Source organism: Brassica napus, chromosome C5 (assembly GCF_020379485.1).
Source record: "Brassica napus cultivar Da-Ae chromosome C5, Da-Ae, whole genome shotgun sequence".
Classification (NCBI taxonomy): domain Eukaryota; kingdom Viridiplantae; phylum Streptophyta; class Magnoliopsida; order Brassicales; family Brassicaceae; genus Brassica; species Brassica napus.
Window position 1 is genome coordinate 50,851,085 of NC_063448.1, and position 17,240 is coordinate 50,868,324.

A 17,240-nucleotide genomic window follows, 5' to 3' on the forward strand; every position below is an offset into this window, starting at 1 on the left:
CGGATTTCAGATCCACTTTTTGTTTGGAACTTTTTTTTGTTAGAATCTATTTTAGTTAAAATCCTAGAGACTTTAATAGTATTTTTTAAAATCATCAACTTCTAAGTTCTAACCCATGCAAATTAAGATGACTTGCTGAGAAAAATCAAAGAAATAAAAATTGAAGCAACTTTTGTTGACTTTTAAGGTTTTATCTATTATTATATGGTTTTATATATTTTGTATCATTTTTCTGAATATAAGTAAATGTAAAAACATTTAAAAGTAACTAAGTTTTAGAGATTTAATATTTTTAAAAGTATCATCATTTTAACACAAAATTTTAACCTTCATTTTTATGTTACTAATTTAATAATTTACATCACCTTTTATACACATTTTATATACTATGATAATTTGGTGAAAATTATTAAAGAACCAAAATAAATTAATCAAAAATTTTACATTCTAATTGTATCATTTTTTGTTTTCTAATTTTTATTCCATGTGGTAAAAATATGTTATTTTGAATTATTTCATTTTAAATATAATACGCATAAAATTATATAAACAAAAAAAAATATAATTTCGCCTCGGATCCCTATATCTCTTCCGACTGCATGAAAGGCAACTAGTCAAAGTTATAGTCTCACCTCTCAAAGTCTGTCGGTTGACGAGTCAATGGAAGTCTCGCGGATATGAAACGGTCAAAAAAGGGTGTTTTATTAATCTTCTGCAAGGAAGGAGACTTATTACATAACTTAAGGATAAGATTGAACGATGGAGTAAATGTGTTATTTGTTTGCTCTCACACTTCACCAGCTTTCAATTATCTGTTATTATTCGTTGTTTCTTTTCTTTTTCAAAACATAAAGTTAACGTTATTTTTTTTAAACATTTCATTCGTAACTAATACATCCAAGCAGGATTATGGTACAAAGTTTCTCAGTCCATCAAGGAACCGCATTACAAAAAATGGCTAGAAGCTCGCACTACCTACTAAAAAGAAGATACCACGTCGACAAAAAGGAGACCGTTGCAGGCCTAACGCGTTGAAGGCGGGAGAATGAAACAAGCTTATTGTACAGGTAACGTTTCTCAGTCCATGGCAGGCATAACGCATTGAAAGTTTCTCAGTCCTAACGCGTTGAAAGTTTCTCAGTCCAATAAAGTTAACGTTATTAGTTTAGGTCTCATTTATCCTTCAGGTTCTTATTCTAATTTCCAAAAAAAAAATTCTTCCAAAAAAAATTACAAAAAAAACTACTCAACACAAAATAATTCGCAAAAGTAGTTAACACAACAAATGATCCAGAAGACAGTGTTGTTATGTTGACGATGTTTCGTGTTAATAAAGCTATACGTCGAGCTAAACATTTGGAAATAATTAATTAAGAAAAAATGTTAAACCAAGAAAGACAAAGTTAACGCTACGACCAGTCGGTATAGGCCGAGATCTTCTTAGTTACTACTCCTACAATCAAATGACGTACGTATCTTGGAGAAAACAGACTCATGAATCATGATTACCCAGTTATTTATTAGCAAAATGAATTGTGTTACATCATTCTAATTTCATGTTGTCAAATTGATACCAGAATCGCCCAACAATGACCACTACTTTCTTTAGTTTTATTTTTTTGTAGAAAACTAAAAGATTACCAAGTGGTCTATTCCATCTTTACTCAGGGTTAGGGTTTATCGATAAATAAATAAAAATTAACTAAAAGAAAGAAAGGCTGCCAGATAAAATACTAATTTTATAGTATGATGGAAAACCAGAACAGATGTGGTATCGTTAAATATATGTAGCTTCATCAATACGAAGATTTTACATGATATGGTAATTAACAGCGACGGATTAGTACTATTATGTTAATTAACCGCTTTTCCACACCTATATTTTGATTAGTTTATTATTACAGTTAACTTGACGGATTCAAACAAACGATTGCGTTAAAGACATATATCAAGCTTGACCGTACGTGGCTTACTTGAGCGGAAGTGTTATTTGGAAGCCCCAAGGATTGTTCTAATTCTTCTCATGCTCCAATTTTCTAGTAGTTGCGATTAGGTCGGAAAATATTGCAATCGTGCTCCTTACTTTACCTCTTAATTTAACTATTATGTTAGTAAATGAAACGTATTTACTGATGGATAGTACGTATACTAGTCATGGATTCCAATATTCAAACTACCAAAAGTAACGCATTTGCAAAAAGCCTTTCACATGATAAGTTGATAAAGATCATGTAGAAAGCCTATAATCTTTTTGTTCATATCAGTTTAGGTCAAAATTTAAACACGGGTTCTAAAGATTTATCACCGCAAAGAAAGCTTGATCCATTGGCGGTGGAAGATCGAGTTCTAGTAGCCTTTTAATAAATTCGTTTGAAAAAAAAGAAGAAAAGAAATTAATACAGATTTGATGATCTTTATACTCTTGTTGATTGTTTGTAGAGTTAATGATACTCTGCTGCATTTTTTATACTTCTATTTGGTTTTACTAGTCTACGGCATTTGAACATATCATACTGCGTTTATGCGTACTGAATTTTAGTTTACAAAGGTGCGTGATCATGAGTACAACTAATCTAAAATCCAATGGGTCATTCTATATTAAGTAGTGTAATGATCCGAAGATAATATATCTACTATTTTCTTACTAATGAGTCAGTGACCCATGCCATGTATGTTGAAGTCTAGTTTAATCAAAACTTGTATAATTTAGGAAGTTAGCGTCTTATAAAGAACATATAGTATAGAACCATTCCATTAAAGTACACTGATAATTACAGGAACCATGCATGCAATGAATCATTAATCAGAAAACAAGTTAAATAGATACATGAATGGATTTTTTTTTTCTTGTCAAGGAAAGTGACGTGAACTGCTAATGTCTCTAAACAGGCTTCCATTTGAAGACACGCAGAGAGAAAAAGAGAAACAACACAAGTTTGGTTAATCATATTAAATTAATTATACGAAGAAAGAAAATAAAACTGCTGAGGGAAAATTAATTAAATAGTGACCCTGGTGGTTTATTAACACCAAGAGTCTTAGCTTGTATGTTGCATATATAAATTAGGAAGATGAGTGAGAAGTGGGAAATGAAAAGAGATGAAATGGGACATCGATGTTGTGGGAAGCACAAAGTGAAGAGAGGGCTTTGGTCTCCAGAGGAAGACGCCAAGCTTCTTCGTTATATCACCACTCACGGTCATCCTAGTTGGAGTTCTGTTCCCAAGCTTGCCGGTTTTACATCTCTCTCTAACTCTTTGACTATATATATATATATATATATATATATATATATATAGGAATTACTAGTTTCCAACTCAAAACCAATTGACGATTAAACATATCGATACATGTTATTTATATATTAATGTTGGTCCATTTACAGTTTCGATGTATGATTTATATATAGTATGTATGTGTGTATATAGGATTACAGAGATGTGGGAAGAGTTGTAGATTAAGGTGGATAAACTACTTGAGGCCTGATCTGAAGAGAGGATCCTTTACAGCGGAGGAAGAGCAGACTATCATTGATGTTCATCGTATTCTTGGTAACAAATGGGCTCAAATTGCTAAGCACTTACCTGGACGCACTGATAATGAAGTGAAGAATTTTTGGAACTCATGCATTAAGAAGAAGCTTCTTTCTCAAGGTTTAGATCCTTCCACTCATAACCTTATGCCTTCACACAAAAGATCTGCTTCTTCTTCTAGTAATAATACACCTAAGCCAAGCAAGACGAAGTCCATCATGACAAACCCTACTTTTGATCAATCAACCACAGCTTTCTCAATCACAAACGTCAATCCTTACACTTCCAATAAACCAAACAAAGTTAAATCTCCTAACCAGACTACAATCCCCTCCCAAACCGTGATCCCCATCGACCATACCATGTCAAGTCTTTTAAATGATGAAAATATGATTCCTAACTGGTCAAATGTTGATGGAATGGCACCAATCCACGAACAAGCTCCCATGTTTTCAAGTGAAAAGGCAGTGATAGGTGTTGAAGATGATGATCTCAACATGGACATTTTGTTTAACACGCCTTCTTCCTCTACATTTGATCCTGATTTTGGTTCCATGTTTTCTTCAGCAATGTCTATGGATTTCAATCCCATGGATGATCTTGGCTGGACCTTTTAGTTTTACTTTACAATTTTTTTAGTTTTCTAAAATGTATATAATTTGTACGAATAAGTTCCACTTGTTGTTGTCACTAGTTTTGAAAGCTGAGATTTTACCAAAATCAGTTTGTCATTTTCTCACTACTTTCGTATAGGTTATTGCTTTCTATTACATAAAGTTGGGCTTGTTAACTCCAATTTTATCTATTTACATAAAGGCCCATATAATGATGGGTCGGATTAGTAGGGCTCTTAGGTTATAGTACATGGCTAAAGGGAAAGAAAAGTGCCAAATCCATACCACTAAACAGTGTGACCTTATAGACTCAATTATATATTGCATTCATATGATTGATTTTTTTTTTTGTGGTCAAAACATTCCTATGATTGATAAGACAATGACGATATATGTTCGATGGATTCATATATACGTTTTTTTTTTGTTCTTCAAAATTCAATTATACGTATTCCACAATGATATATATATTTTTTTGGTTAAAATTTGGTTCCCCAATGATATTGATCGTGTGGAAATAATTATGCCAAGTGTTGATGAAACTTCGTGCGAAGCGCGAAGGCAAAGAGGCAACGTGCAACATCGTCACATGTTCTCTAACCTGTAACCACATTCTTCTAATTTGCTTGTAGGCTTATACTTGTACATGAACTAGCATAAGCGTTGAGAAAGTCAATTGTGTTATTCTGAAGAAATGATTCACAAGATGGCATTCAACGTATATATAAAATCTTGAATTGTATAAAACTCAATAATAAGAATAACTTTCTTATTAATCTTAAGAAAAACTCACTCAAAAACCTAAAACTCTCGCACAATCACAAAACTCATAAGTTATACCACACATTGATATCTTCTTATATAGAGATTAGATTTCTCCTAAACTCTATGAACTTAAGATATTTCATATTTCCTTTTCCTAATCCTTTTGCAAAGCCATAACTCGGTAGGATTAGGTCTTTAACTTGTATCTCAAAATTCATTTTCTTTCAAGCTTAATCCAACAGTATAAATATTCTGCATAATAGATATTTGATTGGAATGGACATAACGGAGGAAGCAAACATATCATGGATTTAAAAAGGACTTAGGAGTAACGGGAAGACAAACACCGAAGCACAGAAGATGGAGAATAAAGATATGTATTAGAGTATTAGCCTATTAGGTAGTGTTTAATATTATAAAACTGATAAAAATAAGATATTTAAAAATAGGATATGTGAAACCACATGGTCTGTCTCTTACTCTCTTATCTTATCTCCTCCATCCTAAACAGTCCTTTTGAAATTCCTAATTTCCATTTTTCTGCAAAATGTTTAAACTGCAATATGCATACAAAACTGCACATGAATATATAAACAATTGAAAAACGAACTTTTTCCATTAAAGAGTTGTATTGTCTCTGTAAACTAATTCATATAAATAAATACATAAATAAAATTCAAGATGGAAAGTTGATAATAGAAAATTTAAGTTGCGTGAATACTATTCTTCAAAAAAAAAAATATGAGTGAATACTAACGCTATAGATATTGTTTTGAGCATGTGATACAAAAAAAATGAATAAAGGACAGAAGGCGAAAATAATACATGAAAGAATATTGAAGTACCAAAAGAAAAGTAAACAAAAATAGTTAGAGGAAGACTTAAAGGTCACATGGATGTGATTTGATGGCATCATTGCATCAAATTCTGCACATGCCACTGCCTCTTAACTCTTTTTCATATTCCTTTTCTTTTGTTGTTGCTTGTTGTTATTATTTGATAATTTAATTTCCACACGGTTTTAGTTTTACAATAATGTTACACTGTAAGAATGTAATTACCCTTAGTTACAACCACTTTTCAACTCTCTATGTCCCTCGTAGTATATATACGTACACAACCACTTCTCTTCTCCATTTCATCATCATAAATTCATAATAATCAACTCAACCCTTCTCTCGTCTTACTAAACATTACGGCTTCTTTCTTCCCACATCATATAACTTAAGAGTTGATATATAGAAAAATGAGCAGAACGGAGACGATGGGTTTGACCAAAAGAGGAACGTTGCAGTCAAGTAGTTGCAATCGCCTTATGGGCCGTTCTGAGTCCCTCAAAAGGGACAGTGTGATGAGCAATGGTGGTTCAGCTAAAGTGAGAGGAAGCTTGGAGCGCAAGAAATCAAAGAGTTTTAAAGAAGGAGAAAGCTATCCTTCTTGGCTCATAACCGAGGCTCCTGGGAGTATAGCCGCCGTGAGGAGGGAGCAAGTGGCTGCACAACAAGCCCTAAGGAAACTGAAGATTGCTCATTACGGCAGATCTAAATCAACGCTAACTAATTTTACCTCCTCCAAAGTTGTCCCTCTTGTTCACCCTAGCCCTCATCCTCATCCTCAGAGGTGCAGCTTCATCACCCCTACTTCTGGTATATTAGCCTTTCCATTTTTCTTTTACTTGGTGTATTAGTCTCTCTTCAAAATTCTGAATTTTGTTAATGTCATTTTCTCAGATCCTATTTACGTTGCCTACCATGATGAAGAATGGGGAGTCCCTGTCCATGATGACAAGTGCGTTACATATTTTATTTTCTTACAATTTTAATACTATCACTTTTATTTTCATAATTGCAACAAAATTTAGTTTATTGAGGGTATTAAAATCTTGGAAATTAGGATATAATCCTAAATGATTTGGTAACCTACTAATCTTAAATCTATATCCCCTTATATATTTGGAACTAAAAGTGATTAGCTTTCTTTTGTTTCTTAGATTTTATATCTTACTATAACACATTTTCATTTTATCCAAATAATAAACTAATTATCTCTATTTCAGGACGTTGTTCGAACTGCTAACCCTAAGTGGCGCGCAAGTAGGCTCCGATTGGACTTCAACCTTGAGAAAACGCCATGACTTCAGGAAAGCATTTATGGAATTTGAAGCGGAAGCGGTTGCAAAAATTAGCGAGAAAGAGATGAATGAAATAAGCACCGAATACAAGATAGAGATGAGCAAAGTGAGAGGCATTGTGGAGAACGCAACAAAGATCCTAGAGATCAAGAAAAACTTCGGGTCACTAGAGAAGTACATTTGGGGTTTTGTGAACCACAAACCCATCTCCACGAACTACAAGTTTGGCCACAAGATTCCGGTCAAGACATCCAAGTCGGAGAGCATAAGCAAAGACATGGTGCGTCGAGGCTTCAGGTACGTGGGCCCCACTGTGGTTCACTCCTTCATGCAAGCCGCTGGTCTAACCAATGACCACTTGCTCACTTGTTACCGTCACATTCCTTGCACTCTCCTCAGTACCAATCCCTAAAAGAACTCATTTCTTATTTATTTACTTAATTGAAAGTGTGTTTTTCAACTTTCGGGTGATTTGTGTACAACAAATGTAGGTGTAGGAGGAAATGGATTGTGTGATTTTAATTGGCATGTAAGATAAACCAGCTGGTGTAGTTTGTGTTTTTTTTCTTTTCTTTTGTGTGACGTTTTTATTATAATCACATGTATAAGGGTTTTTGATGTATGTGTGGTGTGACAAATTGAATTAGTAATTGATTTTCATTTGAGTTTAACTTATCTTATAATAACTTAAGACTAATGTGCATTCTTAGCCAAAGAAAAAGACTAATGTGCATGGGAAAATTCAATATCCTCTTGGGTTTTCAAAATATCGTCTCTATCCAATCTTTTATCCAAGATATTTATTTTATTGTTTTAAAATTTGTATTGAGAATTGAAAGAAGAGTACAATAACAAAAAAAATGGTGATTGGTGTTCGTAGAAGCAAATAGAATGATGATGAAGCATGTGATGCTTCTCTGTCACCAATAATGATTGCATCATTTTAGTGGATGCCATGATGGGATTGGTCATTGCCCATTGGATTGGGTCATTCTCCCCATCCCTAATATAACTTCTTTCCCAGTTCTACCCTTTCAATTATTTATTCAAGTTCCAAGGACAAGGCTCCTCCTTCCTTCACTCTCTGTTTATATGATCATTGATATTATTTGAATATTTACCCTTATCGTATGTTTTTATAGAAGATGTGGTCTTTAAGTAAGGATGTGACTTTTGGTATAAAACAGAGTACTCGACAAGTTTTGTTAATGTTGAGAGAATGTAAAAATGAAAAAGAAAAATCAAATATGCTTTGAGAAGAGAGCACATGAGACTGCAACAACGATGCATCAGATTCCTACTTTCCTCAACACCGTAACACAGAAGCAGCCCTTCTTTGTCAGAGCGTGTAAACTTAGTAAAGAGTAAAGACCAAGCTAATGAAGTTATGGGCCCAACCTGCTCTCTCAACGGCCCACTAAGAGGCTATTATTTACAAGGCCCAATAGTGATTCTATGGAAATGAATGCTATCTAACAAGTTTTGATAGCATTATTTACTTGTTCACTAACAAATTTAATTTTGTCAAAACACCAATCTAAAGGCAGGTAGAAGGAGAAAAAGACAAAGTTGAGGCCGCAATATCAAACTCCCACAAATGATTCTGCTGCATTATATTCCCAATGACATTAGTAGCCTCAGCTTTAGCCTCCACAAACCCTAAACACCTGATTCCTGGCGCAGCATTTATCAGGTAGCTTCTACGATAAGGCGCGAAACGAGTACCGCCCATGAAGTGAAACGTTAGTTGTGGCAGCTTTCTGTCGTCGAACTTGCTGGTATAATAACAAAACTCTATTGGTAGTCCTTCTGGTTTGATTCTTTTCACACCAACAAGGTGACGCTGTAGCCCTGTAACCACGGCCTTGTACGCGGCCTCAGCTAAGAACGTGAGGCTGCTTCCTGAGTCCAAAATGGTCCCACCACCTTTCTTTACACCCCATACTTGTGGAGGGATATTGAGCATTTCCTCTCCGATGGAGATTCCAACGATGTTGACGGCGTAGAAGGGAGGAAGGAGACTGAGATCAAGCCTAGCGGTTCGTCTTGCGGGGGCTTTGGTGGTGGTAGACGAGGGTGTAGAGCCGAAGATGAGATAGTTGGAGACGTTTTTGTGTGAGGTATGGTCAACGAGGCAGTATGAGAATTTGCCTCCGAAGATGTTAGTGGCTTTTGAAGTGAAGGAGTAATCGCTCAAGGCTAGACCAAGGATACCGTCTGCTTCACGGAAGCTGGCACCACCTTCGGAGGCGCTGCTGCAGCCAATGAGGAGGCCACGGACACTAGTAACGCTGCCGTTGGTGAGACCAAGAGTGAAGGTCTCCTTAGCAAATACACCTTGTGCTGATGATCCATCAACATATCTGTTACACCAAATCTAAGTAAGAATGCAAAAAACATGGATAAATTATTACTAAAGAGGCAAACCTAACTCCCAAGTCACAATAAGTAACATTTATATACTGTAATGAATAGTAGCACAAGACACATTTAATTTTCACATCTTCTCCTTACATACACTTGCATCTAACTCTATGTCTCCCTCATGTTTAGGCATGGGCATAAAAACCGAGAACCAAAAATTGAACCGGAATCGAACCCGAAACCGAACAGATATTCAAAAATAACTGAACGGTTCCTATATTTCTATAACCCAAAAACTGAAACCGGAGTGGAACTGAATCGAGAACAATTATATATAGTATTAAAATTAGCAATTTTTTTAAAAGTATTACTTATAAACCGAATTACCCAGATATTTTTTATCCAAAGTATTTAAAAATTTCCGAACTACCCTAAATAACCAAATTACTCGAATAGTTTTATCCAAAAATTTAAAATTTATCCGAATTACCCGATTTTTTAATCTAAAAACCTGAAAAAAATCTGTATTTGTACCCTCGAATATCTAAAACTAACCGACAAAACGATACCGAATTGAAACCAAAAGTTTATTGGATATTAGCCTGTTCTTATAATTATTACCCGAACCGAACCAAAAACCGAAATAACTGAACTAAATCCGAACCGATTTTCATAGATAACCGAATGGTTCATTGAACCGAAAACAGAAAGAACCGAATCTGCACCGAACCCAAAACCCAATGCCAGGCCTGATTCGCATTTTGACTATGGATCAATAATACAAACACAACCACTAAAAGAGAGTTTATTTATCCTTGTACCTGTAATCGTATGCGCATGGAGTTCTAGGGGTAGGGCATATAGCGATGGAGAATAGTTTCGCCAAATCTTCCGAACAAGTCTTCGTCATGCATCCAACCTTTCTGAAACTGGACGAATTCTCTGCTCTGAAGACATGACGATTCTCAAGTTTCTCTGGCCCTTGCCCATGGAACCTACAATTCACCCATGTCAGCTCGCTCCCTGTGTCCACCACCACCCTGAACCTCTTCGCTGGCGTTCCAACCATGATCTCCGAGAAATACTGCGCCGCTCCGAAGTCGAAACCTGATCCCAGCGACATTTTCACTCCACCCTTAGTTGTTTTTATTTTCTGAGAAATGACGTTGTGACGCTTCTGGTCCATGCCCATAATGTCTTCGATGCGATGGTAAGGTGACGGATTCGGTGAGAGTGAATCACGGTGCTTCATGTCGAGACGCATAGCCGTTTCTTCCTTGGAATGTGCGGAGGCTATTAGGAGCATCGTGATGAGACACAAGAGCATTGTTGTCGTTGTCTTCATTTTTTTCGTCCTCTTGTTCTGTTTTTTTTTTTTGCTCCTTTTAGGGTTGTCCGTTTCTAAAACAGAGTATTTATATTGACCAACACGCCTTTCTCTCTCTATTCTTTTTTTTAATCATAAATCTAAAAAACCTTGATTGAGTTATAGTTTTTAGATTTGTTTTAGTTTCTGAAATTACCATATTTATCAAGATTTTGAAAATGTGGTTTTCCTGAAAAAAAGGGAGACTCATTTTTGTAGCTACAATAAAAACAAAAAACACACCATGTTATTTGGGTTTCTTATTAAAAAGCCTATTTTTTCCAACGAGAGTTTATTTGTTATTTATGATTATTATTTTATAACATATTTTTGTTATTATCCAAAATTCAAAAACTATTTTAAAGGCTTTAAACATCTTCCGTAAATTAAAAAGAAAACATTTGAGGCTAGCATGTCAAAAGTCAAAACCATGTTTTCTATGTATTTTAGTTTTAAGTCCTATAATTACTTTTAAAGCTATTAATTCAGAAATACAGTGTTCGTTTAGATTACTTAATTTATGAATTAATGACAAACTGATCAATTCTTAGCAAATCTAACATTTTTTGAGAAATTAAAGTAGGAATGCAAAACAAATAACTCTCATCGGTGACCATTAAAATAAGAATAAAAATGAATAAGAAAAGAATGAAGAATAACAAAATAAAATGAATGAAAATAAATATTTAATCCCTTTGTTCCATATCAATTTTGATAATAAATGTTTTTCTTATATAGTTCCTTAAAATTTAAAGAATGAAAATGAATCAAATGCAGCAAAAACTTTCTTATAAATGGTGTAATTTTTAAGAAATGAATAGGAATCGAGTATTCTCCTTCATTCTCTACGTCACACCATTTGGACTCAAAGACAAACGTGAAAGAGGGTAAAGAGAGAGAGTGTGCGCTTGTGTTATGACATTGTAACACAAGTGTAAGAAAGAGAGAGAGAGTGAGTGAGAACAAAGACAGAGACTGAACAAAAGAGTCTTGAGTGAACAAGAGCAAGAGAGAGGCCGGCCGTAAGTGAGTCGAGTGGAAAGGTCAAGCCAAGAAGAGCTTTTTATTTATAAATTGATCTTTCAATTTTTATATAGTTTTGTTTGTATCAAAACTAATTCAGTATTTGTGTTTTATGCTTTAATAAATTATTAATATTTTCATAATACAATTATAAATTTCTAAAAATAATTTTATATTCTTGTAAAGACTAAATTTATGTATAATATAATAAAGATAGTTAAAATACAATTATTTTGGATAAAATTTGTAAAATTATAAAATAACAAACATTATTAGAACTTTTTTTTGTGCAACACATTATTAGAGCTAATAATAAGTATTAATAATAAAATATATTTACAATATTCTTTTTCAAAAGGAAAAATGAGTGAAACTCCAATTCATTTAGAAAGAACTGTTGACATGAAGAATTAAACAAAGGGAAGTAGTGGAGGAAGTAGGAGAAGTGGCCATATCACTTACCAAATGGGGAGGAGTGGCTAGTCCACTACTAGTTAGTGGAGGAAGTGGGAGGAGTGACCATATCACTTACCAAATGGGGAGGAGTGGCTAGTCCACTACTAGTTATTTATTCTTCCACCATTGAGTGCTTATTGCTTTTGTTTCCTTTAAATACACCATGTATGTTACACAATTAAACACACAATTCAATACAAACATTTCTTTCATTCTCTCAATCTCACAAATCCTCTCATTCTCTTAAATTCGCAAATTTCTCTTCTCTCTCAAATACTTACGGTTACTTCACTCCTTTTTTACTTTGTTCGTGTGCTTCATCACGGTTAAAACACTTAGAAGCTCTCATAATCCCACAAATTATCATGGTATCAGAGCAGCAACAATCTTGAAACCTTTCTAAATTCCGCAAAATCAAAACTCTGTTTCTAGTTCTTAAACTTTACCTCTGACCAAGTAAATCCTCAAGATGGAGAACAACAACAATAACAACAACCGCATCAGCATACCTGTGACCCTGAAGGGGATTAACTACCTCTTGTGGGCCAGGATGGTGAAGATTGCCCTTGGAGGAAAGGGTTTGTGGAGTCATGTCTCAGCAGAAGCAGCTCCAAAACAAACCACCCAAGGAGAAGATGGACAGGAGATTGTGGTAGCTACTGATGAAGACAAATGGGCTCAGGAAGATCTCATGGTTCTCACGGTGCTCCTTAGCTCCCTAGAACCCGCCATCATGGAGTCTTACTCCTACTGTGAAACTACCAAGCAGCTGTGGGATACACTCTACAAAGTGTATGGAAATACCTCCAACCTTACAAGGGTCTTTGAAGTAAAAAGAGCTATCAATACCCTCAACCAAGGAGATATGGAGTTCCAGCCTCACTTTGGCAAGTTCCGGTCTCTTTGGGCAGAGATGGAACTACTCAGACCACATACTACCGACCCCGCCACTCTCTTAACCAGGCGTGAAGAGGACAGAGTGTTTGGACTACTGCTCACGCTTAATCCATCTTATGGGAGCTTAATCAAGCACATCCTGAGAGCTGACAAGTTACCTGACCTGGATGAAGTATGCGCTCAAATTCAGAAGGAAGAAGGCTCTGTGGGCTTATTTGGAGGCAAGGGAGACTTAAACATGGCACATCAAGCTGAACGAGCCGTGTCAAACAAGGCAGCTTACAAGCTAGATGAGAAGAAAAACTTGACCTGCGATCACTGCAAGAAGAAGGGCCACATGAAGGACAAATGCTGGATACTACATCCGCACCTCAAGCCCAACAAATTTAGGGACAACCGCCCTCAATACCAAGATGCAAGAGCCAACTTCTCAACTGATGGTGCTGAGCCAACAACACCAATCACCATGGGTATAAGCAACCTAGGTGTGGGAAGAGCTACTGCCTCCACATCAGGCTATGCCACGCCAAGAGCCAATCTAGATGAGACCATCAAGAAGTCTGACTTAACCGCTCTCATCAAGGCTCTCAAGGAATCTGGTATATCTAAAACTCTTGGTATCTCCCTTAATGCTTCTCACAATGCAAATGGTTCTATGAATAATTTTAAATCGGCTAAGCCCTTAGTTATAGACTCTGGTGCTTCTCATCACATGATAAGTGATTTAGAACTGATTAAGAACATAGAACCGGCTTTAGGAAATGTGATGATAGCAAATGGAGATAAAATTCCAATAAAAGGTGTAGGTGAACTTAGATTGTTTGATAAAGAATCTAAAGCTTTCTATATGCCTACATTTGCCTCAAACCTACTGTCTGTTAAAAAATAACTAATGATCTCAATTGTCAAGTTACTTTCACGCCTAACAGTGTATACTTTCAGGATATTGATTCTAGTAAGTTGCTTGGCAAAGGTGTTACCAAGGGAGACTTGTACTTACTTGAGGACACAAGACCTGTATCTCAATTATCGTGTGTGTTTCATTCTGTTTCTGAATTCCCTAAAGATGAAATCTGGCATGCTAGACTAGGACATCCCCATTCTCGTTCCTTGAACATCCTGTTGCCTAGTATTTCTTTTAAAATGAGTGTGAAGCGTGTATATTAGGAAAACATTGCAGAACTGTGTTTCCTAAATCAAAAACCCAATATGAAAACTGCTTTGATTTGATTCACTCTGATGTGTGGACTGCTCCATGTGTATCTAGAGAACAACATAAATATTTTGTGACATTCATTGATGAAAAATCTAAATACACATGGATCACTTTGTTGCAATCTAAGGATAGGGTGCTAGAAGCATTTAAAAATTTTCAGAACTATATTACTAACCATTTCAATGTTAAGATTAAAATTCTTAGATCAGATAATGGTGGTGAATATACTAGCACAGCCTTCAAACAACATCTAGCCTCACATGGAATCATTCAACAAACCAGCTGTCCTTACACACCCCAACAAAATGGTGTGGCTGAAAGAAAGAATAGACACTTGATGGAAGTGGCAAGGAGTATGATGTTCCATACAAATGTACCCAAGCGGTTTTGGGGGGATGCAGTAGTCACAGCCACCTACCTAATCAACCGCACACCTACAAGAGTCCTCTTTGATGCCACCCCATATGAGGTACTAAACAAATCTAGACCATCAATTGATCATTTGCGTGTGTTTGGGTGTGTGTGCTTTGTTTTGATTCCAGGAGAACTAAGAAACAAACTGGAGGCAAAGAGCACAAAGGCAATGTTCATTGGATACTCTACGCACCAAAAGGGGTACAAATGCTATGTACCAGAGACAAGGAGAGTCCTAGTATCCAGAGATGTTAAGTTCATGGAATCCAAGGCCTATTATGATGAGAAGAGTTGGGAGGAACTCAAAGATCTATCTCATTCTGCCTCGGACAGAGCTAACAACCTGAAGATTCTTATGGAAAGACTCGGCATTAACCTAGAAAAGGAACCAGAGAAAGGCCGGGACACTACTCCTTATAAAGAGACCATGGTTCATAACACTGAAGACTCTCATCCTGACCATGAAGGGGGGAATGAAGATCAACTGGCGCAAGCTCAACCTGAAGAAAACCCAGTATTATCTCATGATCAAGATGAGATGGGACAACCAGACACTGAAGCTCAAGAAGGAGAACCAAGCAGCAGTAATGAACCTGAGCAGACACAAGTACTAAGGAGAAGTACAAGGATCAGAAGACCAGCCTCAGATTGGGTTAAAAATGATTTTGTTTACTACAATGCTCAAGCTGTGGCACATCCAGAAAGTGGATTATGCTCCCTAGCTCACTATCCAGAAGAACATCAAGTCTTTATGAGTTCATTGGACCTGGAATGGATACCAAGAACATATGCAGAAGCTATCGAAGATGATGAATGGAGGAAATCGGTGGATGATGAAATGAGGGCCATGGAGAAGAACAACACCTGGTATGAGACAGAACTTCCAAAAGGGAAGAAAGCCGTGACCAGCAGACTCATACATACCATTAAGTATCTTGCAAATGGGAAGCCAGAAAGAAAGAAGACCAGACTGGTGGCAAGAGGATACACACAAGTGTATGGAGAGGACTATCTAGACACCTTTGCACCAGTGGCCAAGCTTCATACAATCCGGATTCTACTCTCATTAGCAGTGAACCTAGAATGGGACCTTTGGCAAATGGATGTGAAGAATGCTTTCCTGCAAGGAGAACTAGAAGATGAAGTGTATATGAAACCACCTCCGGGGATGGAAGAAATGGTGAAACCAGGGAATGTCCTTAGACTCAGAAAGGCAATCTATGGCTTGAAGCAATCACCAAGAGCTTGGTACCACAAGCTAAGCACTACATTGAATGGAAGGGGATTTGTGAAGTCTCAAGCGGATCACACACTCTTCACTCTCACCAGCAAGCAAGGAATTATAGTAATTCTAGTCTATGTGGATGACATCATCATCACGGGTAGTGACAAGGAGGGGATCAGTTTAACCAAGACATTTCTCAAGGCCGCATTTGACATCAAAGACCTGGGAGAACTGAAGTACTTCCTTGGCATTGAGATGTGCAGATCAAAGGAAGGATTATTCATGTCCCAAAGAAAGTATACCCTGGACATATTAAAGGAGGCAGGAGATCTTGGAGGAAGACATGCCAAGACACCACTTGAAGAAGGTTACAAGGTATTGCGAGAGGGGGAGTATGAAGACACTCCATTTGAAGATGTCAAGCAGTATAGACAGATGGTTAGGAAGCTGATCTATCTAACCATCACTCGGCCAAATGTGTGTTTCGCAGTTAATCAAGTGAGCCAGCACATGCAAACTCCCAAGGTTCATCACTGGAACATGGTGGAGAGGATTCTAAGATACTTAAGAGAAGCACCAGGACAAGGTGTATGGATGGCTTGCAACAAAAACACTGAGGTGATAGGATACTGTGATGCAGATTGGGCTGGAGATAGAGTAGACAGAAGGTCAACCACCGGTTATTGTACATTCATTGGAGGGAATCTTGTCACTTGGAAGAGCAAGAAACAGAAAGTAGTATCTTGTTCAAGCGCAGAAGCAGAGTACAGATCAATGAGGAAGCTAACCAGTGAGCTTATCTGGATAAAGGGGCTTTTAGGCGACTTGGGAATTGAGATCACCTCTCCCATGACCATGCACTGTGACAACCAAGCCGCAATACACATTGCATCCAACTCAGTCTTTCATGAAAGGACAAAGCACATAGAAGTAGACTGCCACAAGGTCAGACAAGCAGTGGAGCAGCAAGTGATTCTCCCATGTTATACAAGAAGTGCGGATCAGCTGGCTGACATCTTCACCAAGGCGGTCAGTAGCAAAGTTTGTGAGTCCATTCTTCCAAGACTTGGACTCATAAACCTTCCATGTCAATGATCTCCTCACCGTGGAGTATTCTACTCTTTTTCCTTTGCTTGGTTTTTTATCCCAAGTGGTTTTTCCAAGAAAAGGTTTTTATGAGGGAATAATTCATGGCTTTCCAAGCTTGACATTCACTACTGTCAAGCTTGAAGGGGA

At 36.6% G+C, this 17,240-nt stretch overlaps 3 protein-coding genes across 3 annotated transcripts; 2 read left to right on the plus strand and 1 right to left on the minus strand.

The window, feature by feature from the left end:
* Positions 1-1,747: 1,747 nt before the first annotated feature.
* On the plus strand, positions 1,748-4,301 carry LOC106384683 (transcription repressor MYB6-like). The gene is made up of 2 exons (XM_048759215.1): positions 1,748-3,234; positions 3,429-4,301. Exons 1-2 carry the CDS (start codon positions 3,072-3,074, stop codon positions 4,148-4,150), a joined length of 885 nt encoding a protein of 294 aa, XP_048615172.1. The 5' UTR covers positions 1,748-3,071; the 3' UTR covers positions 4,151-4,301.
* A 1,738-nt stretch (positions 4,302-6,039) lies between these two features.
* Positions 6,040-7,714, plus strand: LOC106389855 (DNA-3-methyladenine glycosylase 1). The gene is made up of 3 exons (XM_013830200.3): positions 6,040-6,558; positions 6,643-6,700; positions 6,969-7,714. The coding sequence occupies exons 1-3, from the start codon at positions 6,159-6,161 to the stop codon at positions 7,453-7,455; spliced, it is 945 nt and encodes a 314-aa protein (XP_013685654.1). The 5' UTR covers positions 6,040-6,158; the 3' UTR covers positions 7,456-7,714.
* LOC106389853 (aspartic proteinase NANA, chloroplast-like) lies at positions 7,481-11,407 on the minus strand. The gene is made up of 2 exons (XM_013830198.3): positions 10,229-11,407; positions 7,481-9,406 (listed from the first exon to the last, which is right to left on the minus strand). Exons 1-2 carry the CDS (start codon positions 10,750-10,752, stop codon positions 8,581-8,583), a joined length of 1,350 nt encoding a protein of 449 aa, XP_013685652.2. The 5' UTR covers positions 10,753-11,407; the 3' UTR covers positions 7,481-8,580.
* Positions 11,408-17,240: the final 5,833 nt, after the last annotated feature.